Below are 27,261 nucleotides of genomic sequence, written 5' to 3' on the forward strand. Positions count from 1 at the left end.
TCAAAATTTTAGTATAAAATTTGGTACCTTCTAACCTCTCAGTATCTACTCAAGAACTATAAAATTGCTCTTTGTTTGAACTTTGAAGATAATATATGCATATACATACATGTATACAACAAAAGCATACAACAAAGGTAGTACATGACAATGCACTCTGAAGAACACTCATTGATTGTTCAGGTCTGCACAATTGATGGATATATTTCTCTGCTACGGGCGATGTCGCAGGCTGGCACTGTCCAGCTCCTTAAACCACCGGTGCCGGAGCGCTTGCTCCACCGTCATCCTCCTCTCCGGGTTGCACGTCAGAAGCCCGCTCAACACCTCGAAGCCGGCCTCCGACAGCGCCGGCCGGCCGAGCATCCTGGCCTCCGCCGGACATGGGAAGAAACATCGGAGGAAGCTGTCCGGCCCGCAGCCTCCGGGCAGCCGCTGCCCCTTGTAGCCTCGCCACTGCTTAATGTCGTTGACGCCAAGGACGTCGAGGATCTCGCCGAGCTGCTCCCTGTCTGAGCTCCCGCGGAAGAGTGGCTTCCGGGTGAGCAGCTCGGCCATGATGCAGCCGAGTGACCACGAGTCGACGCGGTCGTCGTAGTCCGTCGAGCCGAGGATCTCCGGCGCGCAGTACCACCGTGTGCCGATCGGGTTGGAGTACGGCGGCGGCGCGGCGGTGCTCTGGGACAGCCCGAGGTCGCAGATCTTGAGGTTCCCGCGGCTGTCGACGAGCACGTTGTCCGGCTTGAGGTCGCGGTGCATGAGGCCGGCGTCGTGGATCCTCTTGGCGCCGGACAGGAGCTGCCGCATGGCGAGGCGGACCTCGAGCTCCGACCGGCCTGCCCTCCCGCCGCGCTCGCGCCTCAGGACGTGCCGCAAAGTCGGCCCCACGAACTGCATGACGAGCACGGCCTCGCCGTCGTCGCCGCCGCCGCGGCCGTGCGCGCGCGGCTGCACGACGTACGGGTGGCCCCTGCAGGCCTCCATGGCGGCGACCTCGCGGCCGAGGTCGGAGCGGTCGACGAGCTCCCCGCCGTCGCCCCGGTACGCGCGGATGCACTTCATGGCGACGGTCTCGCCGGAGCGGCGGTCGCGCGCGCGGTACACGACGCCGCAGCCGCCCGAGGCGATGACGTACGTCGAGCTTGACGAAGCGGCTCATCACGACGGAGGAGGAGGTCGCCGTCGCCATGTGAACCGATCGATAGATCGAGCTCGCTAGCTTACAAAGAGCAATCGATCTGCTTCTTCGGTGTAGGACGCAATGGATACGATCGATGTGAAGAATGTGATGTGCACGGGCAGCAATATATATATTGACGCGCGCCGGAACGATCGACTCCGATGCGGTCTTGGAGGCGTGGCGCCAACAACGAGTCCGATGCGAACTCGCGCTCGCGCATGCGTGTAATCATATTGGGTAGAAATGCGTAAGGTGTACGTGCAAATCTGAGGCGCGCGTGCATGCATGGGCCCGTCCCGCATGCACCCAAAAACGTCGGATTTCTTTTTTTTTTTCCGTGTTCATTCTAATATATCCTTTAGAGAAAAGGTCCATTTTACTCGCTCTAACTATTTGATTGGAGCACTTAGCTCACTAAATTATTTTCTAATCATTTTATAACCATACTTCTTCGTTTTTCTCTGTATGTTAGTACATTCGCACTGGAATTTTGTTAGGATGATATATTTATTATAAATTAAGTCTCACCAAATTTTAGAATCCTTCAAACTATTTACATAGGTTGGAAAAACCTTAGATCAATTTAAACATTATTATTTTAAAGTTTGAACAAACAGTCAAAAAAACTGAAAATGCTTTTGAATTATGATAATGGTGTTATTTATGGCTCTAAAAAGTTTGGCCTAGAATACTACTTGTATTAATTATAGAAATAAAGAGATGTTGTGAAGCATAATATTTTCAATACTTTATAGCGTAAAATTAGTCAAGATAGTTTAAGGGGCGAAGTGGTCCAGTTAATTAGTATGGGGAGAAAATTATTTTTTCTAATATATATGCATAACGTTTTATATAAAATTGGTTTGTAAACTCCCTCTGTTTTTTTAGTTTCAAGCTGTTAACTTTTCGATCAACGTTTCGCTATTTATCTCATTCAAAATTATGTGTGTAAACATACAAAATTATAAGTTATACTTAAAATATACTTCATGATAAAATATATTATAATAAATAATAATAATATATTTTTTAATAATTTGAATGGTGAAATATATATCTAAAAATTCATGTTATTAAATTTGAAACGTAGGTGGTACAAGAGAATGAGATGGCCCCAGAAAATTACAGACCATAGAATTTCCCTATTTCAATTCAAGGCACTACGTTTTTTGAGATCACTGGCTTTGTGGTTGATCATTGAATGATTCAAGGAAAAAACCAAAGCATATATTTAGAAATAAAAAATAATTTGTGAATATTTTTTATGTACATGTTCTTAGCGATCTAAAAGCCAAGATTAAAAGATAAAAAGAACCTGAAAGGAACTTCAAATTTAAAGTTAAAAATTTAAAATTTGACCTATAAGTATCGACAAAAGCGAAAAGACGAGGCAATAAATTAAGTCATCCTCCCTCTTGATATATTGATTTTTGCTTATTTCTTTAGTTACAGTAGGTGTTCGACAATAACTATGGTGACCTTAGGCCATTCTTAGTGCATTCTTTTATTTGTTTTATTGTATTGTTTCTAATATTGTCATGTCATCAAAATATATACGATTGGATGAATGAAACATGTGCTCTTAAGGGCATGTATAACGATATAGACAACTGGTTTCTATTGAGATATATAAACAAGTTGTACAATCGGTTATTTATTTAGTTGTTTGTATAATATTTAATACATCATCTTTTATGTTTTATATTTATTACATGCAACTAATGCATGAAGTTTTTTCTCTAGAAAGGATTGCATGCAGTTTGGGAGCACATGCCCAATGCCCAAACAGTACACGAACGAAGAGACATCATCCAAGTTTTTTCTTGAGTTAATGATGTCGCATAGGATGATTAATCTGATATAGATGCATATAGACGGCGATTGTCTTACTGTTATATATGCCCCAATATAAAATTTCACTCAACGGTTTCATAGGCTAACATATCACTTAAATGTTATACCATGTGACCAATAAGAGTCGATTAAATGTATGGAGATTTTAATACATTTTGATAGTTTAGGTAACTTTGACCACTAAGTTTCATCCCCTTGAAACTCAACACATCTCTCTCATCATAAATTTGATACCACATCAATTTTTTTCCTGTGGCATATCGTTTTAATGAGATTGAAACCCACACAGATATTGCCTTTATAGATTCTGACGATGTTGAAGTTGACACATTTACTATGGAATAAAGATTCACCTTTTTAGCAACAAGTCTAATTTTTCACTTATGTTTATCATTGTAAGCTAAAATTTAAATTTTTAACATCGTATATAACTATATAAAAATTTTATTTATAAATTATTTTTGTTTGTAAATATATTGGTTTGCCATTTTGCTTCAAGAACCAAACTATCACTGGTATTTTTCAGCCTCATCTTTTAGTCTGGGAAATCAAACCTCTCCATGGACAGTCTCCTTGTCAACCGTGCTGCCCTGCATTCAGTTCTATGTTGCTCCTGCACAACAAATATATAAGGGCACTCACGATACAGACCAAGGGGTAATTTCTATCTATATTTATTGTTATGCCACGTAAGCAATATGGTGATGTTGTAGATTATTTATTAAAAAGATAGAGGTAAAAATGAAGCAACTAGTTCTAGATTAAAAACTAGTGTCTTCACATAAAACAAGACTGATTGTGAGAGATGAGTGTGCCATGTAATAACAAGATACAAAAATTATATTGTGAAAGATAGTTTCTTGACACGATGTCCTACAACATAGAAACCATGTTAGTTTCTAACATTACGAGGCCATCTCCAACCCTCCATGTCATTTAGTTTCCATAGCATTAAATACATTGCCACAGAAGCAAAAATCTTATGTGGCAAGGGAGTTTATGAGGAGAGAGGAAAATTAATGAAGAAACCATCTCTATACAAGAACCAAGAACAAAAACAAAGTAATAGGTGGATAAAAGGAGAGAGAAGAGAGATGATTGAATAAGAATTTAATTTGAAGACACCATGCATTCAATACATAGTTTGTACACATAGTGTCTATATGACATGACAAAGTATGAAAACTACTTGATAGTTTCTGAGTTCGGAATGACGTGAGTGCCCTAAGTGAACATATAACACAATTCGGACTGACGCAGTAAAGAACCATACCGAAAAAGCTGAGTACTTGTAATTTTAAATGATCCATGCAGCAGGCAGGAAGCAAAGGAAAGAAAGCAGAGTTTGCATACCACGAGATGACGGCGAAGGGAATAGTGCCCACTCAAGAATCTCTAGAAGAGCGTTGAAACCATCGTGCACACCAGGTCAGGGTAGGATGACAATTTTGCTCACAGATCGAGATGTCTACGGATACCCTGCCCCATCGTAGGGGAATAGGCTTAATTTTTGGATCTGGATCCTCTACGGTACTGCACTGCTCACTGACATATGGGCCCTACTAGGATCTCAATTGTTTATTTTTCACCCATGTAGATGTTTGTAATGTTTTGAATAGTTCACTTTATTGGTTAGCTCTATAATTTTTGTTGATAAATTTAATTTGTGGATAGACTCATGCATGTTTTTCAGATTTACATTTAATGTTGTGACAACTTAGTTTAACTTTTATAATATGTGCAAGAACTAACCTAATGAAATCTAGAAGTATTTTACATATATTATAAAAGTGATTTTACAATCATATATAAAAATACAGTCATGTAAGATCTTACAGTAAAAATTCAATTAGAACGAATATAACGGTGTAATTAGATCGTATTTTAAGAGAAAATTTTATTTAACACTTACATGATAGAAATATTTTTCTTACTTGGCTGATGGACTACATTATTTTAGTTGAGAATATTAGATTTGGGAACTGTTAGAAATATATTTTTTAGCTAACCTAATTCTTAAAATTCAGTTTTTGGAAGCCACTTAGACACTCGTACCATATACTACTCCTATGCTCTAATCAAGCTTAAATACGGTGCTTGCACATTTCCCAATACTATGGACCTATAATGGACCTATAATAGTACGGACATATCATCTACGTTAGTAGGCCCGCATAACAATACAAACTGATAAAACTATTGTCTATATATGTTGTCCATGACAATGTTTCAACTTTGCAGTTACGAATTATGATCAAGCTCCAATGATATATATAACATCATATATAAATGTACAAGTAGGCGATATGAGTAGTGAGACAAATAATTAATGTATTATGCACATTTGTATTTCTAGTATTGTGGTTTTGGCATCCGAGTGAAGTGGTATATTCTTATAGATATCGTGACACGTCTTCTTTCATGAAACTACATTGAGCATCTTTTTTTATTCGTGTAGTTTGCTAGAAGGATATGCCAATTGTGCTTTGGTTAGAATTCTTGGAAATGAAATAAAAACGGTAGAGCTGTTCACAAATGGTAATGCATTTTTTGTGACTCTTTGGTTAGAATTCCATATTGGGCTGGTAAGTTTTGGAAAGCTGACAAAAACCACTAGTTTGCCCAAGTTGCACAGGCACAATCACACAACCTATCTAATTCACTAACCCTAAACAACCCCTCATCTCCCGTCCTATTGAATTGATATGATGTCAGTATGAAGTAGTATTGTCATGTACTTATTCTTATGCTGAAAATGTAATACTATATATCGTTGTTTTTGATATATATATATTTTTGCCTACCAACCGATATCAATATATTTCTGTTCCGGTGGTTCCGTTTTTGGAATTCTGACAATGCTGATATTTTTGCCCTTTTTTGCCTCTACTGTTTTGTTTCCATTTCCAAATAAGAAATATGAGAATGAAAATGGTAGAGACCATTTTCTAACTCTTTCTGACCATTTTCATCCCTGTATATACACACACACGGAGAGAGAGAGACAACCTAGTGTATCCGAAGAGCATCACTTGTCATGTTTTTAGTCTTTGTGCTAGAAGCTTAATGTTTCGGAAAAGTTTGAATCATATTGATCGGAGATACATATTCTGAAACCAAGTGCTGCAATTGTTGCCGTTTGTTGTATTTCGTTCCAGTGCGTGCTTATTCCTTCCAATCTTAATCTTAACGGCAACTTTTGCCGAATAACTTACGCGATAAATGGCTACGAGCAAAGCTTTGATCCGGACATCAGAAAACCAAAACGGATGTGCCCGGCCGTGGTAAAACGGAAAATCTTCTCGTGGTTATTACAGGACATATTTGTAGAACTTCACAAGAACAATTCAGTACCAAATCAAGTTGAACATATGTTGATAAAAGTTTCATAAGTATTGATACGGTGAACACAACGTCACATAACTCTAGCAACTACGTGTGTGACATGATGAATATATATACACGTGGACACGTGACATAAAGAATCTGGTGTTCTGTTCCACAATTTAATCTGCACTACAATTTACATCTCTTCAGAATAATTACTCCTTTTTCCTCGTATGCTCTTCATGAGAGAGCATGCGTGACCTCTTCCACCATCCTCGCTAGTTCTTCGTCGTCCTCATCTTCGTCATCGCTGGGCATCTTCTTTTTGCTGTAGTGAGTGCTCATGATTTCAGCAGCTCGTCGCCGTCTGCGGGCGCAACGAATCCCTCCATTGGGTTGCTGCTCTCCTCCTCTTGTGTCTCGGGAGCGAGAATGGCGTCCACTAGTGATTCCTCGAGGAGCTCCGCCTCTGGCTCGTCGTGCACAAATCGAACGAACTCGTCGAGGCGAATGCTACAGTTGTCAGACCCGTCCATTGGGTTATCGGGAACAAGCCCGTGCTCTGCCGTCGTCATCGGAGGTGCAGGCGACGGTCGAGGCGCGTGGTGCCCGCCGGTCACCGAGGCAGCTAGCGGCGGCGGCAGCTCCCGTTGTGGTGAGCATGGCGGTCGTGATGGAGGCAGTACGGGGCGTGGAAGCACATGCGGCGGGGGTGGTTGACTCTGGCGCGCCTGCGCCATCGAGCTCGACGGCGGCGGCAGCGGCGGCGGCGGCAGCGGCGGCGGCGGCCGTTGTTGTGAGCATGGCGGTCGTTGTGGCACCACGACGCTCGGTGATGGGGGCAGTGCGGGGCGTTGAAGCACGCGCGGCGGTGGTGGCTGACTCTGGTACGGCGCCGACCTCAACGGAATAGCACCTCTCATCTTCTTGGAGCACTGCGGCTGGGCGACCGGCGGGGCCCTCTTCAGGAGGGACGGCGGCGGCGGCGGCGGCTGCGTGGTCAGATGCTCTCGTCGCGGAGGCGCCGATCGCACCGGCGTAGGGCCCAGCGGCTGCGCGTGTTCCGGCGGTTGATAAGCGGCCGATTCTCGGCGCGCCGGCGAGTGCAGGGGCGCCCTCGGGGAGACGTAGATCCGGCAGACGACGGGCTCGACATCGCCGGCTTCCTCGCCGCCGGGGTGGCAGTGGTACTCCTCCATCAGCCAGTCGCTGTAGTCGTCGCGGCCCCTCTCCTTCTTGAACTTGAAGGTCTTGAGCTCGCCGATCTTGACCTTCTCCTCGTTCTTGACGTCCGTGGTCGACTGCGCCACCCAGGTGCCGCGTCCGGCGATGCGCGAGACCCTCCTCTTGACCCGCCTGCACGCCGTGAAGAAGAACCGGTCGCTACTGGTGCTCCGGGCCACGGGCGCGAACCGCCCGGCGAGGCGCCCCGGCTCGACGTCCATATCGGCGCCGTAGACGTCGGCGTGGTGGATGCAGTCCCTGGTGTCCTCGGGCTGCTCGCCGGCGATGAGCAGCGGCAGGTAGTAGGAGACGATCTCCTGCGGCGACGGGTTGAAGCGAAACCCTATCGCGAGGAGAAAATCGAGGCTGAGGCTCGCCATGTTTGATCGAGAAGGGTGGCGGGGCAGACAAACTTGAGGAAGAAGAGAAGGGCTTCTCTCCTTTTAAAGGCGGTGGCGGGAGGAGGGTTGTAGACTAGACTTGTAGCTCGTTCGGAATCGGATGCGGGGGTCTGAAATCCGAATCGACTTCGGCCCATCCAACACAAGGTTTTGACGGATCGGTCCGACTGTAATCCTACAACCGAAAACCGAATCCGAATGGTGTTACGAGTGAATCGAAGGCCAAGGACAAAACAGACGGCTGTTGTCTATTTGACATATACAAATAGCTAAATAGACCTATAATAACTTATCTATTTATTGGCTGCAAAATATTTAATTTATCCCTTAACACATAAATCAAGGTAATCAATAGTACTAGTGAATAGACGAGACGCAACGTACAACAGTGCTAGCGGGTGTTGGTTTGGCCCTAGAACACGCACCCCTGCCGTCTCTTTGCAAAGAGACGTTGCGGTTGTCTGTTAGATGGAGAGGGATTTTTTTGCAAATTTCATAACAAACAAACGGTTTAAAGACAGACGTTATCCAAACAGTAAAGTGGATACAGGGGTAAATGTCAAGCTATGGTGAGAGAACACCTTGAGAAGAGCTATTTTATTTTAAAATATTTTTAATAAATAAATTTACTACTAAACATCTCACCTAAATATTTTTACCGTCTAAACATATTTTTTGCCATGTCACTCTCACAGTCTCACCCCTCCTAGCCAGGCATGATAGTGTTATTTTGTCATGCCGGTTATTTGTTAAGAGCTTTTAAACAAAATAAGTTAAATTTATCTCAAACTACAGTCACACACTGTTTGATATCCGAAACCACTATAAACATATGACATGGGCGAAAGGTTACAAGTGTATCATGTGCCTGTCACTTCTGAACCATGACAAGAGGAATTACAGTCAAACAATGCAGAACATCAGTTGCAACAGATATAACCAGTTCAAGGAAATCGGCTTTCATTCTCATTTATTTTCGTTCAGTTTTTTAGATCATTTCTACATGGATGTACAGGGACAAACCGGGTAGCAATGCTCTGTGCCAACAGTTATATCATGATGGGATCACATCTCATCACGAGGCTCTTTGATGACTGATGGTGGGGAGCACTTAGCCTCAACCGCTAAATCCTTGAGGACTCCTCGGCACGGATCACCAAAGACATCGTTGGAAACACTAATAGCACATTTGTTATTGCCAACGCATGCCTGTAAATGCAGGGAATGGAAAATATTAATTATGGCATCTTCCTTTTAGTGCATATATGCAATAGAACTTTATAAATTTTATTGAACTAAAACTAGTTTCATGCATTTGTTTCAAACCTGAATGTCTGAATAAATTTATAGGGTAGACCCTTCTAACTATGCCCAAACTCATCTTGCGAAAACTTCGACCAAATAAAATCACGTTGAGAGAATATCGTTAAGACAGAAACTTGTCAACCAACAAAATTTTTGTAGAAAATAGAGTACATTTTTGTGTTGTTTCGCAATGAATTTGATAATGCATTTAATTCACCTTTTTGGTTAGAAGTAACCAATCATTAGATTAATGATGCGTGAGTACAAAAACCTAATAAGTGTTTTGATACCAGAAGCATGCTATTTAGCCTGCAATTTTAACATTTTAGTCTTTTTTTGAAAACTTATTTTACAAATAGACCCTTAAAAAATTTATTATACGAACAGACCTTTGTGACCGCACCAACATCACTGTTGCCGTCATTGTATAGGATGACGCCAATGATATTAGTGCTGCCCTCCGGCTACATTAGCATAACATAATGACTTGGAGGACGACGCTAATATCATTGACGCCATCCTATACAACGACAACGTCAATAACGTTTGCGTGGTTAAAAATGTCTATTTGTGCAATAAGTCTTTTTAGAGGTTTATTTATAAAATAAGTTTTTTAAAAGAACCAAAATATCAAAATTCCAGCTATTTAGCTGATTCAGCAGTTGATGCATGTCCTTACCTCTATGACCAAGTCCAGAGTGCTCGATGCATGGCAATTCCCTTTGGAGAAGTTTAGGCAGCCACCTGAAGGAGTTCCATAGCTCGCAAATGTAATCTCCGAGATAACATGCCCATCGTCACACTGCAAGTGCACTTCTGGAGTTGCTGTATTCACTGAGGCACGGCCACTGGAAAGGTGTGACCAGGCAGAAAGTGGAGGATAATAATTTTCTGATATTCTTGAACAAACTGTTTTGGCATAATGAGCCTCCAGTGATATCTGTGAGGGATCACCTCCTGTTTCCTCAAACAGAACCAGTAGATTGTCTGACTCTTGTAACCATTCTCTTGGTATGTGGTACCTAATTGGGAAATAATATGCTTGTTATGCAATTCTCCACCATAATTCTCAACAGAAGATATATCAAATAGCACCGGGTATGACAAAGTTCCAATTAAATCATTATATTTGTTATGTTTGTTCTCTATCCATCAGGAGTATGATATTTTGGTCACATTCTCTATCCATCAGGAGTATGATATTTTGGTCATCACTGTGATTTCTGTCAACAAATTTTCCAACAGAAGGGTACAAATGGGTGGTAGTAAATATAATAAATATGAAGATTTTTATGCATTTAAATATGAATGACAAAACTAGAAAATGAATGCCAAACAACAATAGAGATTTGCAGAAGTAATTTGTTCTCAATACCAGTTTTGGGTAGGCATTCCACAGTTTGATTGGCACTTGCTCTCACTGTAGGCTCCTGGGTAGTAGCATGAAGAGGAGCACCCAGATTTTGGTGCTACTAGTGACCAGTAGCGACCAATTAGATGTCCATTCACCCAAGCCTGCCCCTTCCCCATGCTCCCAAGATCAATTGCGACAGGGTCAGCACCTTTAGGAGCATTAAACATAGTCTGCAAATACAAAACAGTTGTGAATATAATAATATGGCATAGTTGAGTTATGACAGTAGTGAAAACATGGTAAATATGCAAAAAGTTCTGTCAGATTTTCTAAGCTAAGGAGAATTCATATGAAAAATCTAGTCATGCTACCTCCAATAGTGTAACGCTAACTGTTAAGGGACATTTAGGAACATATGGTCAGCTCCCTGAGAAGAAATTGCTAGGCTGGATCCCAGGGACATGTTTCGTTCATTTCCTGAGCCACAATGGTTTGCCTGGCCTGAGCTACTCAGTCCGCATCATTAGCGAGGGCTATGAGTAGTTGTACGGCCAGATGATATTGGAGCCTGCCCTTGGCAATGGACGGGAGGTATTATGGGTTTATAAAATTTTATTTTACAAGATAACTAACATACATGAACTTAATAGTTTCTCGTAGACACTGATTATACATGCATGAAATGGTACGTGATTGTCACTACGTACCATTTCGTATGCATGTCACTTTGTTTACATTTGTATTAAGGTATGTTGGGAGGAGGAAGGACAGGACAGGCAAATGCCATCTTGTGGACAGGCTAGCTGTAAGTAGGATATATGTAAACGGCATCCAATCATTTTTCTTCTCGATTTTGCGCATTGAACCATCCCAAGATAGATTAATTACTATAGTGAATAGTGATGCAAAATGAAGGTGCTAGCATCACCAATGTAAAGTTGTTAATTACTGTGCTTGTGCATTGTGCTCCAGGCAGCTCACTGTAGTATGGCCCCAGCACAACAACCAGAAGCACATCCTTTTCTAGGCCCAGGAGGCCATGATTCTAATAAGTTCTCCATACAGCTCAAGCCACAATCAACAAGAATCCCATTTTATCTTGTGTCAGTCATGGACATCAACTAACAAGTTGTTCTCAGGCATGCCTGGTCAGGCACATTTCATCGAAATCTGAGATAGATCTAAGGCATACAATTGCATACAATTTTCTCAGACGAGTTGCTCAGGTCACCAACCGAACAGAGGCCAAAATACCATGATACTATCAACAAGATACACAAGCATATATATTCAGATGAAATGCCAACTTACCTTGTACCAAGTGAAAGGCTGCACAGTGTCATTCTGCATGTGCCTCCATGCAGCACATCCCTGCTTCTCAGGAGCATAAATCATAGAAAACTCACCTTTCAAGCCAACCTGTATTTTAGACATATAAGTTACATGCACTTGGTGCACTTGACACTACAACGAATAAATAGTTCATGTACACAGCACAGAAACCTGGTGAGGATTGTTTTTTGTAACGTATCAATATGGTAGAGCCATATCTGTTTGAAAACAGTGCTAGGCTAGATATATTCTGTATCATGTATGCAACCTTTGCTAGTGCAGAAAAGCAAGGTGTGAAAAAATGAAATATTTACAGTGTCAGCTAGGTCATTTCCAAACTTTGTTGGTGTCATGGGCATGGCTAGAGGGAGCACAACCATAAAGCCATTATTAGTTGGATGAGTCAGTTAACCAATATTAGATGACTATTTGTTAAACAACTCTCATTTAGTGCACAATTCACCTAGCACCTCCTATATAAAGAGGCTTCTGTGGTGTGTCTTGGCAAGTGTTAGTCTCCATCCCTGGCCCTAGTAGTGGTGGGGACATCAGAATACCAGTGATTTTGGATTTTTCACTCACAAAATTTTATTTTTTCCAGATGATAGGCATCTGGGTGGTTACCAGCTGGTGAGGTGGCCAAAGAAAAGTGCATATTCTTATGGATGGTAACCATTCCTTAACTAGTCCCAGCTCCGGACCAGTTATTGCCATTTTTTTAGATCAGAGTGTTGCCACCGTTCTCAGGCATGGTCATGTTGAGTCCAGGACAACTAATCTATGCATGTTACAGTTTGTTATATTCTTTAGCAGTAAGGCGATGCAAATTTTGATATGGCTTCCGCAATTTGACAGCTTAGTGCACTTACCATTAGAACTATAGCATCTTTATCCTTCTAGTGTAAAATTTCTATAGCTGCACAACAGTTTCAACCATGCAACCCCTACATATATATCCTTCTAAACTAAAATCTCTTTGGCAGGATGGCAATGTTAATGGAAGAAAACAAAACCAGACAAATTGCAGGAAAGAAGTGAAAATAAAGATGATTAAAAATTCAGACAAGGCCTGCGTTGTTACTAGGGTGATGCATTTTTATACTGGTACTGAAAAACAGTACTATACTGTGCCATTATTTGGTATTATGTATGATTCTTGCATTCTTGGTCCCTGCCAGTCAACCTTGTTAGGTATGGTATTTGCCTACAACATAATAGAATAATTTGCTACCAATCCAGAACCATATTTTCAGAAAACAGTATATTTAGCGAACTAATAATACCATATTTATAATATTATTGTATGCACAACCCTGGTTGTTACACCAATAGTATATAACTATGAATTGTTTTTACCTGATATGTCCAAAGGGAATTAGTCAGGTCAATGTCCCCATCTGACAAGCCAGTGAGTTTTACTTGACCTCTAAATCCAGCTCCATCTTTCTCCAAGAAAGCACCATAGTTCTTTGCATTGGTCGAAGAGGTCATGATAAAACAATGTATTATGTTTTGTACATGATAATCATGTATGCAGATATAACAGAAGCAGATATAAAACCAAATAACATGATATGTCACAGGCGCAGGGTATTCTATAGATGGAAGTACTTCGCTCAGTATACTTTGATAAGTTTACAGGATTGGGAATAAGAAAATTCCCATACAAAACATGTTTCACCCTGGGTAAAACTTGCAACAGTTGTGTCTCTGTGGATTGGAATAATTAAAACTGCATCAATAAAGGGCAACCTACAGAGGATATGATTTTTTTGCCATGTTTTAACTCTTGTCCCTTGACATCTCATATTAATTAACTATTTATTATAACAGAAAGGAATGCTCGTGGCCTCACACTGCAAATGCTAAGCTTAAATGGAACATGCCAAAAAGGAATGAGTGCATTCTTGAGCTTTGTAAGAATTCCACTTAATCTATTGAATTACAAAAAAACTGGATATTTAATGCCTTGAACCGAATTAGTGCATTTCTGCCATTTGCTGGTGGGTCATAAAGGAAAATTGAGGCAAAATATGCTTGCAAGACCTCATCAGATGGATCACCATCAACAAAGTCATTACAATTAGACCATGCCAACAAAATAACTTCGCAAATATAATTGACCTTGGTTTTCCATGTTTAAGGAGTTGAAAGATAGGTTGTATAAATTTGTTAAACGGACTTTTTGCAAAGCTGAGAGAGGTAGAATTGACTTATTCCGAAAAGAAAATTTCGAATACCTGCAAGCCAACAATCTCCGAAAGCAATGTCAACTCATTAATCCCTTCAACCAGTTGAATTGATTGTTTCAGTGAAACCCAGTGACCAACTTGACTGCCTTCATATTGAAAGAAACCTTAGTAAACAACTGAACCCTTCTATCAATGTGCTAAATCAAGAAATGTAACACCAGACCATGCAAGACTACATTTTCAACTGTTATACCAGAGACCAGACCATTTAATTGCCAATACTTCCCGATACCTCTAGGACAAAACCTTTCCTTGGATGCACATGAAAACCAGTTCAAGTCTAGCAACTAGACAACAATCATAGCAACTATACAACCCGATCTCTTCCTTTACTGCATATCTAACTTCTATATTTTTAAAATTATTATAAATATACACATGGTTGATGTATCAGTTTTACAGGGCAAACGGACTATCAAAGTATGTCAAGGGTGTCAAACCCTCGGGTAGCTGGACCCTGGCTACGGAATTCGTAGCCACGATCCGTCTTCTCCGGTGAGGTTTTGCCCCTCTACTGTAGGCTTAGTGGAGAACGGGAAAAAGGAGATTAGATTGATAATTCTCCGTTGCCTCAAACCAGCGTACGGTACAGAATATATATAGTCTTAGGCCTCACACAAACTTTCCTAATTTTGGGAATAGAAACTAAATATATAAAATAGAAACTAACTATCTCCTTCCTAAATATATAAAAGAAACTAAGTATCTCCTTCCTGTTTTAGCAACTTGCGCCTTCCTCCTCCCGCGCCTGCCTGCGGCACACGTCACGGGCCCGGTGGCGCCTAGTATACATGCGCCCCCACATGACACAGTATCACCTACCATGTACCCCTATCAGTTCATCAAATTGGTCTTTGGTTCCTAGCTTGTATCAGTTGTAATCAAATGCTCTACAGAAAAATCCTACATACAGGAAGCTTAAAATATGTGGGAAATACTTTCCATTATCCAAGAATTAATGTTGATCTTCACTCCAACTGATTTTACAGTTATATAATGGGGCAAATCAAAATTACAAGAATTTAATAGAAAATCTCCAAATTAAATGCAGCCAATAAGTGGTCCATTACAAACAAAAAAAATAGGACATGAAAGAATTTATTGCCTCTGGTTTTTTAATAATTTATTGCCTCTGGTTTTTTATATTCTAAGGCATTGACTTTTAGATCTACACTTGATCATTCGTCTTATAAAATTATGTAATTATCATTTATTTGTGGTGATTTTATTAATATTAAAGGTACTTAATGCATGACTTAAAATTTTGAATATTTGCAAAAAAAAATTGAATAAGACAAATGGTCAAGCATATAACCAAAAGTCAACAATGTTAAACATAAAAAACTGGAGAAAGTACTATTTAGTGCCCAGGGTGTTACTAGCACCCCCACACTTCTACAGTCATAAGAAACACATTTTAGTACATCAGAAATCATATACACAGTCATGGGAACTTGTTTACAATCAAAGGATGCATTTATTACTTAGCAGAAACATGCTTATAGTTGGAGGAGGTCTATCGAATGGGGGTGCTACTAGCGCCTGCTGCCCTGGGCCCTAGTTAACCCGTTCGACATTATAAATATAGACAGATTAGATGCAAAGCAGTTTCCTTATAAAGATTAAGAATTTGAATCAATACCTGCAAGCTTGCCATTTACAAACACTCGAGCTACATCGCGAACTTTATCTATTGTTAGTGAAGGAAGAATCCCTTTCGAACTCCAGAATGCAACATCTGCATCAGAAATGTTTACCCTGTTGAATTGAGAAAATGTGTATGGTAATTAGACTCTTGATTGAAAACAATGAGAATTGTCAAAAGACAATGAAGTACATGCCATTAAAAGCGCATGCTGGTACAGAACAATGAACATGGCCTCATTTTTAAGCTATTGTATATGCAGTACACTCTGGGTTTTAATTTGAAATTCTAAGTAGTGGAAAAATAGTCAATATATAATGCACAGTTGATATTTCATTGAAAAACGAAAATTGAATGGAGAACTCAGTCTGCTTTTCGTGTTTCCATGCAGACAGTGCTAAACATTACTCCCTCTAGTTTGATAATTCTTGTCGCTTTGGACAACGATACAATATTCTAAATGACCCTGTTTTTTTAAAATATATATAGTAAATAAATAAATGTTTACTTTTATCAAAGTACACTTTATGGCTCATCTATACATGTTATCCAAGTAATTTCAAACTATATACTTTAAAAGTTATTAATAGTCAAAGTTTTAAAATTTTGACCACACCCTTGTACAAAACAACGAGAATTACGGAACTGGAGTCAAAAGGTGAGCTTGAGACACTGGGCAGTGGTACTACAATATTGTACTCTCTTTTTTGTTATTTGAGGAATCAAATTTGCCCCGTGCATAAATCATATCACTAGAGATAATACTCCTCTTGGTGCTGATGACTATCACCAATAGCATTTTGGACATAACTGTAAAGCATAAGACTCTTCTAGTTTCTTCTATACACTTGCACACAAAAAAAATTATTAGATGCATGGTTCAAAATGTCAGGTCAACCAACATGGACTAAATACAAGAAATGATATATTCTCCAACAGCATATAATCAACATTCACCTGGTAGTATACCACAAGTAGTCAGATATGTCCTTCGTTACATTCAAGTGCTCTAATATTCCCTGAACAGCAAAGTTGTTTCCACCCCATGTACCAATAGTTTCCTTAGAAGTCCACCAAGTACTCGAGAGATAGGGACCTCCAGCTGTAAGTGAGAAGGTACTAGGCTTATGTCTACTTGAACGACTGGGAGACCCAGATTCTACAGTAAAAACTGAAGTCTGTGCACCAATCTGAAAAGGGTAGAAGTAAACATTAAGAGAATGATCATACATTTAAACACCAATATTCATCTTTTTTAGATAATGGATTATATTAAGCTGGCCTCTACACCTCGTGAGGGTGTACACAGCCCAAATGATAAGAATCTGAGTATATGAGACTCTCCCCAAATCATGGGTAAAAAACAGTTTAACTTTTGAGATACACTAGCATCCAGGAAAACTTGTAGGGGAGCAATTCAGCCACTATAATATCTTGGGCCACATAAGTTAATGACAAAATTTAAGAGGGTGTAATGCAAACATTTGCCTGCTACTCTGCCCCATCGAAGAGTTGCACATATAGCGGATTTTAGAACTGGTGTGTACTGTGGTGAATAAATTAGCAATTTTAGTACTGTTAATTATTTCTGTGATGTTTTAAATTTGGTAGATGTGCTGCTACCATATTTTAGGATGGATTAATATGGAGAATTAACTTAATAGTAGTAGAATTCTGGAAACAGTTTTGGATTGGGATGGTACAACCACACTGCACAATTCAAATTCCACTTTGATCTGAGAAGTCAACAACCTGGGTAATGAGACCAGGCAATCACAAAAAACACCACAGAGGCAGTTCCAACAGATTTTCGGTCAGTTTCTGGAAAAATTTCAAGTATTCATTTCTTCAAGGTTAATTTTAGGATATAATAACAATTCGTATACTCATTCCCAGGTAAAAAAACATTTGTTAAGGGTGTATGAAGGGGCTGAACAGAACAACTTTCACCCAAAAATATGGTGTGGTAGTATGACCACAAACCACTGGAGGTCTGGAACCACCAGAAGGGAGGTTCCAGAATGTCTGCCCTCAGTCTGTATATTGCAACCTAATCTCAATTAAGTTTTGCATAAGCATGTAACTTACTCAACACTTATAGCTTCATAGGAATATCGCACGCAATTAGTGACTACATACCCGTGCAGTATTGAAGGCCACATTTTCACAATCTGGTAGTATGCTCACAGACCACGGTGGTAGACTATAGGATTTACCAAAGATCCAGACTGATGCATATTTTTGTTCATCAATATTTGCAAGAAAGGCAGAGCAAATCTGTGCATTTCCTGCCATGCTTCCATTTGTATGAACTTCTCCCGTGGAATATACATGTGCCTGAATCAACAAGCAGAGCATTAGTGCTCACAAAGTAAAAAGTAAGCAAAGTCACTCATTCACAATGTATATGAGCAAAGTAAGTTAATCTCCAGTGCCAAATATTCTAACTGTAAAACATAAGCCATGTGACTATCATGTTAACCAATAGGTGCTAAAGAAAATGAAGAGTTGAACTTCCATAATATTGACCACCAATATATGAAAAGGTATTTAGAACTTATCATATGAAAAAATGAAATCACTTGATCCATCCAAAAATATAGCAAGTTCTCCACCTACTTCCTCATCTCAACCAATCACAACCATACCCCCATTTAATTCCACCTACTTACTTAATACTCATGCAGAACTCTAAAACTGCATAATTTTTGGATGGAAGGTGTAATAATTTTGGTGGTGTTTTTGAATAGAGAGTATTTCAAATATATGCTTTATCGCCAATCAATATGCATTAGTCCACAAGGCAAATTATTCAGATATTTCTTCCATCCCAAAAAAGTGACTACTTTAGCCAATTCCTGACAAATTAGTACTCAAGTAAAATAACCTCCATGCCCCTATCTATTTACCCTTTTGGTGATGAAAGATGTGCAATAATTGTGCATATATTTAATCTGGCTTTTTCCCTTCTAAGTCCCAAAGTAGTCACTTATTCTGTGATAAAGTTTTTGTCCCAAATGATCACTTACTTTTGGATGGAGGGAGTAACATTATTCATTGACCAACTATATCACATACAAAAGCTGCTTTGCCTTTTTATAACCTCAGCAAATCAACCATGCAGCACTGACTGGTGATACCACCTAAACGAGAACACATTCAACAAATACAGTTTATTTGGAATGGAAAATCGGACAAGTTTCCCTTTATGAAGAGTCAATTAACCCCAAACACCATGCTGTTTAGTTGTTTGTATTTTAATGAAATGGGCCAAAGACTTAGTCAACAAAACAAATTCTGAAAAATACATGCATTCACAAGAAAGATATGTGTGATACTTCCCTAGAAAAAAGATCAAGAAAGGGGTCAGCAAGGTCAGCTACCAGGATGAAAAAGGTTTGCTTATGTCATTTTATTGGAATTATAGTACTTCCCTTAGGACCCTGGATGCCAAGTGTGGAGATCAACACTGAACAGAAGGCCCCGATGCCATGCCCATAAAGACTGGTTAACCCATAATACAAATAGTAAATTAATTGATTTAGGGTATCTTTGTTTTGATGTGGTAGCAGTTGTATCTAAAATGCAAAACGTTACTTGGAAATGTCTAAGGTATTCAGAAAACAACTTCTAGGAAATTCAGCTTTTACCCATACACAAATAATAAGCAGCTAGTTTCTGCCTGCCAGAGGGCATCTGTAGCCATATTTTCTCAGCTAAGATATAATTGAGCAGTAAATTACTCAGAAGACAAGACATACTAATATCAAAATTAAATATGTAAAAGTGAGCTTCAATAAAAATTGCGAGATCGACGATTTTTGTCCCTAAACTTTTCATTCAGCCTCATTCTGACCTCTTCTCTTTTATTTAAATAAAAGGCCAATCCCTTTGTTTTTTTTTTCTCTTGCATGGATACCATTTTATCCAGCAATATTCATCCCAAAGGACCTAAGTTGGCTGCTCACTAGGTGGAACCATGGAGCTGGCACGTGTAAATAGATTTAAGTTTAAAACCCAGAAAAAATGTGAGCACATAGAGCAAAGTTTAGGGCCAATATTTGAGATAGAGGTTCCCATGGGGCATAAAATAGGACTGTAGCTATGCAGCCGTGATAACAGGCAATAGACAATTCTTTTTAGTTCTTCCATGATCTTGGTGACCTGCACAACTCCACCAGTTGCTGCAAGCAGTAACCGCATCCAGGTCACCTCATACATCCATCGATCCTTCCATAGCTTTCATATATTAGTCTCCCACTATTTTTTTAGAATAGAAAAATAAACATTGAAGTACTGGAACAAATGGTGCCATTTTCCCTAAATAACACGTAATAGAACAGCCCAGAAATGTGTAAAAAAACGAAAGAAAGAAGAAGGCAACCAACCTCTTGCATTGATCCTAACTTTATATATTGAGGTGAGCCATCAACTGCAATAAGAGCTGGCTCACAAAGTTTGATAGCAGCATGTAGATCTTTCAGATGCCCCCACTTAGGCTGCCTTAATATACCTGAAATAACAATTCATGGATCTCAGCTAGCACGTCTTTACAATTTACATAAACCAAAAGACACAAATATAACTTTTAAACAGAATGAGATAAGGTCCTAATCCTAAAACACACCAGAATTGTTTAGAACTTCCACATACCATACTCATCAATTGGAGCATCATAATCATAGCTTGTTATCTGAAGTGGACCACCAGCTGTTCGTGCAAAATTTGTTCCACCGAAGTACTGCAAAAATGAAAATGAACTATTAGATTTAATTAAATATTAAAAAAATAATCATTGTTCAGAAAATATACAAAATCACTACAGTAAAGCCTGAGGGGGAAATTTACTTCATGAAGGAAATAAAATATCGTCAATGGTTGAAGGCTAAAAACATACGTAAGTTAGCATGAAAAGTGCCCATACTTCTCCATTACAATGTCATACTCCCTCCATTCCAAAATATAAAGTTTTTTATAAATTCAAATTTGCAAGAAAACTAGCATATTTCTCACGTTGCAATGGGAGTTTAATTAAAGAAAAATTATCATTAACTCATTACCACCATTTTCTGCATATATTATCTCTCAATTGCTACATATATTTTTTACTAACATGTGGGCCCTTTAGTCCCTTATTGTCCTTTTTTCTTCTTACAATATAAATAGTTGGTATGTGTGATTGACATGTGGGCCCACACTGTCCTTTTAACTTTTCAAAAAAAAAGGGAGTGAGAAAAAAAAAGTCACCAGAACACAAAAAAAGTTATTTTTCAACAAGAGACAGTATCCAGAACACTTGTTTGATCACCCATTTTTTCAATTATGTATTGTCAATATATATAATCGAGTCTGCTATCTTTGTGGCTATTATTGTACAAGTTTGTGAACAGGTCTGGACGAGTAGAATGAAGTAAAGTATTTTTTTTTCGTGCCAAAAAAATACATCTTTATGTGACAAAACTAAATACTTTCATGTATGCTAGTGGTCGAAGTTTTATAATGTTGATTGTATGTGTTCTATGAAAAGTAGAAAAAGGATTATTGATGTATGGAAACCAAAATGAAAAATGTTAGCAAAGGAATTAACCAATGGGACATGAAAGGAAAAGAAAATATGGCTTTCAGTCTCATCAAGAAAAATCTTACCATGTAATAATTCTGTAAGCTTCCACCTCTCTGGTAGAAACGAGCAACAGCAAAAGCACTGTCTTCGGCTGGCCTGTGAGGCAATGCTCCACCCCAGTCAGCATACCTATCACCATTGGCACACTATGTTATGCTTAAAACAAAAAATTGTAGAGTATGAGTGTAATTTGAGAGCTATATATTATTAAGCAATACAGCAAAATAAAATATACACAAAATAGTAGAGTAAAGGCTTTGAGAATAGCAATATTTATCAGGTAATACAGAAAAACAAAAACTGAATGAAGCATAACCTAATGGTAAAAATTTTTTAAACAATCTAATGGTAATTCGTACCTCCCTAAATTAGACAAACATGAGGAAGTGTGTATCCACGAGTGAATACTGTCACTATAATTAGCTTATCATATTATCCAGCATATGGTAGGTCTAGGGATGGAATGCAGAGCTTTTTTAATCATCAATCATTAGTATGTAACTCAAACTGTTTCAAAATATAATACCAGAAAATTACAATTTTTCTCCAGCAGGACTTTTTTTCTTGAACATGTAGGAGAGCTGTGTAGTGTGTACTATTTCATTAAGCAAGAGAGAGAAACACACAGCAAGGGGAGCAGAAAACCACCACCCTACACATACAAGTCTTGCAATTTCAAAAGACTCAAAACGACCTAGTTACTCAGTAATGGTTAGCAACTCATCGAGCTTTGAAACTCCAGCCAAGAACCAAAGGGCACTTTCATTTGCCACTGTTTGGATTACAGCCATCGGATTAGCACTTATGCCATTAAACATGAAATTGTTCCTACATTTCCAAATTTCCAAGCCACGAGTACAATAAGCAAGTTGACCCTCTTTTAATCCCCTTCAATGCCTTTCATTTCACTGCCTTGGCTTTGTGATATAGGTCATGTCTTGGCTTCGTGATATAGGTCAGACCCAACCTTTGAAGGATTAATGTTGGCCAGCAGATTTTCTTATGACAAAGCCCGAAACTAATTCTCTTATTCAGATCTTTTGCATATCGATTATGTAGACACATATTGTAGTATCTTTTGGTAAGTACTAATATTAGAGTAATATTTTCTGAACTCTGAATTTGATGTGTCGTAAGGTTTAAATTCATGGAGGCCAAAATTTGCTATGTTATATCCCAATTTATAGAGAATAAAACACCTTATCATCCCCAGTTCCAAAATTTTCATAGTAGCAGATGGAGTAAAACTAGATCTGATGGAATCCAGGAAGGAACCACATACCATCCATCCCAATCTTCAGTCCATATTGTTGGCTTATTGTAAGAATTTGGCTTGAAACCATCGCAATAAAATGCATTGCACGTATCGATCTGCCAAAAAAGATGAATAACTACTGACCTACTTCTTATGATTAGCAATACAATATTAACAAGAATCAAAAGATTATGAGGTCACCTACAATTTCTTCTGGAGCATCAGTCTGCCTGCACATTACCCAAGGAATGCCAGTGTCAAGCCCAATTGCCATCTGAGCAGCCCATAGCATATATCTCTTCCCTGCTTGACCAAAGTTTCCTTGAATATTCCCATATTCGTTTTCAATCTGTCAAACATTATCCACAGAAATGGACAAGAAGATAAGTCATATGCCCATTTTCATTTTGACATTTGGACATATATGGGTACTATTATCTAGAAGCGTAAATTATTATCAGTAGTTATATAAGAATGTCACACATATACTCATCTTTTGGTTTTGGAATGCACAAATCAGGTGGTGGTTGGATAAATGACAAGGTAACATATGGTTAAAGGGGAGAAAAACAGGGTGCATATGGTATTGTGGTTCTGTTATTGACCAATTTGGTCATGATGATACATATACACTGGCTGCTAATCCCAGTTTTCTTGCATCAACTCATCTACGAATCCCCCAGGCAAACCCCACATCAGATGATACAAGACCTTTCATGTAGAACTACATGACAGATGGTTTGTAGCCAACAATTGTCCCTCTAAAAACTCACTACATAAAGACAACTTGTGTGCCTTCAACAATGTAGGTCACAGTTTTCCCTTCATAAGAATGGAATTAAGTAGTCAAATCATGCATATCACGTAATTATCGTAATTATACTACACATCCAATATCCTCCGACATTGCAGTTTTGCAATACATATATACGAAACAGTAACTGAGCAAATATTGTGTAGCATCCTGCAACACCAGTTGGTGTTGGAGATAACAATATAGCTTCTAACTACATAACATACCTAAAAGATTATGCTTTCCTTATTCCTTAGAATTCTATGATTATTAACCAAACAGTCTAATTACACATTTATATGAGAATTGCTGCATGTCAAGGCTAGGTCTAGAGATATTTCATTGAGGAGCACCAAACTAGTAATTTAATATCAATGTGGAAATAGCATGACTGAAGTATCAAATTATGCAGATAGATCACAAGACTACATTGTTTCCATTACCAACGCATACAAATCACTGCACCATCCAGTGTAATAGATTAATTAGGTCATGAGTACTTAAGTTGTCAGTTTGCTATCTGAATTCCAGATAAAATAATATTTATTATAATCTCAAGGATTTGTCTCTTGAGAAGGTATCACCTATATTTAGCTATGCAATATAGAGCATATTCTCTGGAAAAGTCAAAAGTAGACAAGTTTCATATCCTTGGAAAAATGTTCAACAACTGACTAACTAAGAAATAACATCTGAGAATGGTTTAAAGACCTGCTGTAATATAATGGGACCACCTTGCCAAGAATAAAGTTTCTCCTCTTTCATCAAAGTGACAATTTTTGTCACGAAAGTCTGCATTTCAGCCTGTAAACATTTAGAAGACTTAGTGGTTAGAATATGGTGTTTGCGCATGCCCCTTTGAAAAAACATTATGCGTTGTATTTCTGTATGGAGTTCTTTTTTTCCTGTCAGCTGTTAAAATCTTGAAGAGTTTGCATAACATAATTTATTATCAGATGAAAGTAATATGATCTATAGAGGACATGTGTCATTGTTTTACCTTGAATGGCTCATTGTCAGTTCGGAATTCTATGCCAGGGATGTCACGTAACCACACAGGGAAACCACTGCAGAAGAGGGCGACAAAACAAAAATAGGTACAAGAGAACCATGACTAGTTAGGACTGTAATTTTAAATTTAGAGCAAAATACAATGCAAATAAACATCAAAGTTGAATTGCACAAAGAGAAAACACATGTCTGAAGTAATAGCGAACAGCCTAGAGTACATAATCGGAGAAACATGTGACACTCAAAGTTTTTGGACTAGCTTTATTCATGAGAATAATTGTGAAGCTGGTATTTTTATGCTGGCCGATATGAGAACAAATTAATAGAGTATATTAGTCATAGGCTCTTAGAATTAACCTCCTTTTCTTGAGCAGCATTATATTACAGGAAAAAAATTATTAAAACATAAAATGGCCAATGAAATGTGCACAACAATATTACAGCATCCCCTATCAAAGGTTTTGAAAAAACAAAAATAGAAACGAAAGAAAGAAACATCATCATAGGGAATAATGGAGCTACACCCACAAAATAAAGGTTCATGTCAATGGCCAACCATTACTGATTCAAGTAAGCAGTAGTTACGGTGAAGATATGTTCAAGCTAAAAAGGCGATATTGTTATATTCTCTTTAGTTAATCCAGTGAGTACGTGCACAAGCTAAAAAGAATTATCCTTGTTGAACAAGGATTGCAAGCTTCTAATATGTGTGCATGCAAGTCCACACAAATTTAAGGTAGAACTGACGTGGAGTAAAATTCCAAGATATGAACAGACCCGAAATTCCATTCTGCACAAGCATATGGGCCGATACGAAGAAAAAGAAATAGACCTTCGGCGGCAACCAACTTCGCAAATTTCACAAGATCAAATCTTTCTTCAAAGTAATACTGGGAAACATGTACAGGAACAAACATAAGTTAACACTCAAGGACCAAATGAGCCAATAGAAATAAATAACTGAATAACTATATTACCTGACCTTTAGCTGGCTCATGCCCATTCCAAAAGACATAGGTCTCAATTACATCTGCGCCACCCTCCTTGCACTTTGCAATTAATCTAGGCCACATCTGAAATAATTGACATGTCAATTAAATGATTCCTAAAACAAGGAATAGGATGCAGGAAATCACCAACTTATGACTAAATCTTGTAGTGAGTAAAAAGGGGGGAAAAAGGAGGAGCAGATGCTTGAAAAAAAAAACTACTGTAATAAAAATATTTTTTAAAAAAAGTCAGGCCAATAGATATTCACTTAATGATAAATCCATATGCTCAAGCCCAAACAACTAGCAAACAACGTATTGGAAAAACACGAGTAGTTTAATCAACATAGCAGGTGAAAGCAACAGAGATTTAATAAGATGACAGGATTAAGAATGTGAAGGATGCCTCGAAACTGCAGCATCCCGAAATCCCGAGGTTTCCACACCTAAAATACGGGCGCACAAGACGACCAACTAAAAATCTAAAATACACATTGAAAGGAGAAATTATCAACAATTCGCACCAACAGAAGGCCTACAATTCCAAGAAGAACAAAAATTACCCCAGTTCCTCCAACAAGGACCATTTCAATTTCCATGATCCACCGAGCGGCTACCAACCGCAGAATCCCAGTAGTCCCACAGTCCAGGAGCACACGCAGGAGGCACTCGCATCCACCTCCACTCCACCCAACCCCAGGGTCGATCGCCGCCGACCACACGCACCCCCCCACCCCACCCAACCACCGATTCCGGTGCCCAATGCCCAAACCAACAACCAACCACAGCAGAGGCAAGAGGAGAAGAGGGGGCGTGGCATGGACGGCCCTCACCTCGGGCGTGGCGCGCGGGTAGTGCAGCCCAGCGGAGACGAGCATCCTCCGCTTCCCCCCGATGAGCACCGCGCGGTGGTCGTACGTCACGTTGAACGGCTCGAAGAAGTTCCCACCGCCGTCGCCGCCGACACTCCTCCCCGCGACCACCTGCCTCAGCACCCCCTCCCCCGCCGCGGCGGCGGAGCAGCAGGAGGAGGAGCCGAGAAGGAACAGGACGACCAGAAGCATCTCCGTGGCCCGGGACCCCAGTAGCGGCCGCCCCCGCGAGGCGGCCATCGATGGATGGATGCAGCGAGAGCGGTGGCGGAGCAGGGGAGAGAGGAGGAGGAGGAGGAGCAACGGGAGGCGACTCGCAACGGCGGAGAAATATAAGGAACAGTGGGTTTTTTTTTTTTTTCTTTTACTTTATTAACTCGTTTTCTTTTTGGTATTTCTCCTTTTTTGTTTGTTTATTTATTGTTTTTATTAAACACAGTACTCACCGCTTATCTTTATCAACACGTATCACCAAAAATCAAAAAGGTTATACTTTAGGATTTGGATCATATAAAGAGAATCATTATTCCTATCAATACCATAGTAAAATTAGTGCAATGCAGACTGCCCATTTAATATACACTCCTATTTTTTCGCTTCCTCTTATATTTATAAGACAATAAAATTTTTTATCTTAAATTTAGAGTTGATTTTAGGGTTTTCGCCGAAGTTTGTTTACATATCTTAGTTTTGAGATCGTTAAGAATGTGTATATAAAGATTTTATTCACAAATTTTTTTAAATAACGATCACCCTATAGTTACAACAATATAACTACTATGTTACACATTATTATTTACTGTAGCAGGGTTGTTGTATGGAATTTGATTAAATGGCCACTAAA

The 27,261-nt window shown here is 39.3% G+C and overlaps 2 protein-coding genes across 3 annotated transcripts; both read right to left on the reverse strand.

Moving 5' to 3' along the window:
- Positions 1 to 213: 213 nt before the first annotated feature.
- On the reverse strand, positions 214 to 7,965 carry LOC102711311 (putative cyclin-dependent kinase F-2). Its single transcript, XM_040529850.1, has 2 exons — positions 7,262 to 7,965; positions 214 to 1,141 (listed from the first exon to the last, which is right to left on the reverse strand). Exons 1-2 carry the CDS (start codon positions 7,963 to 7,965, stop codon positions 214 to 216), a joined length of 1,632 nt encoding a protein of 543 aa, XP_040385784.1.
- An 826-nt stretch (positions 7,966 to 8,791) lies between these two features.
- Positions 8,792 to 26,709, reverse strand: LOC102712407 (beta-galactosidase 15). Of its 2 annotated transcripts, none has more exons than XM_006663933.3 (19): positions 26,379 to 26,709; positions 25,534 to 25,629; positions 25,334 to 25,446; positions 24,546 to 24,612; positions 24,257 to 24,349; positions 22,958 to 23,101; positions 22,780 to 22,868; positions 21,521 to 21,626; positions 20,528 to 20,615; positions 20,263 to 20,387; positions 18,014 to 18,211; positions 16,832 to 17,064; positions 15,872 to 15,987; positions 14,218 to 14,315; positions 13,334 to 13,444; positions 11,957 to 12,064; positions 10,667 to 10,875; positions 9,971 to 10,313; positions 8,792 to 9,195 (listed from the first exon to the last, which is right to left on the reverse strand). In XM_006663933.3, the coding sequence occupies exons 1-19, from the start codon at positions 26,655 to 26,657 to the stop codon at positions 9,052 to 9,054; spliced, it is 2,760 nt and encodes a 919-aa protein (XP_006663996.2). In that variant the 5' UTR covers positions 26,658 to 26,709; the 3' UTR covers positions 8,792 to 9,051. The 2 variants fall into 2 exon arrangements, with proteins under 2 accessions (XP_006663996.2, XP_015698667.2); XM_015843181.2 differs by lacking the exon at positions 26,379 to 26,709 and adding an exon at positions 26,109 to 26,182.
- Between the last annotated feature and the right edge of the window lie 552 nt (positions 26,710 to 27,261).

The sequence above is a fragment of the Oryza brachyantha genome, chromosome 12 (genome assembly GCF_000231095.2).
Source record: "Oryza brachyantha chromosome 12, ObraRS2, whole genome shotgun sequence".
Lineage (NCBI taxonomy): Eukaryota > Viridiplantae > Streptophyta > Magnoliopsida > Poales > Poaceae > Oryza > Oryza brachyantha.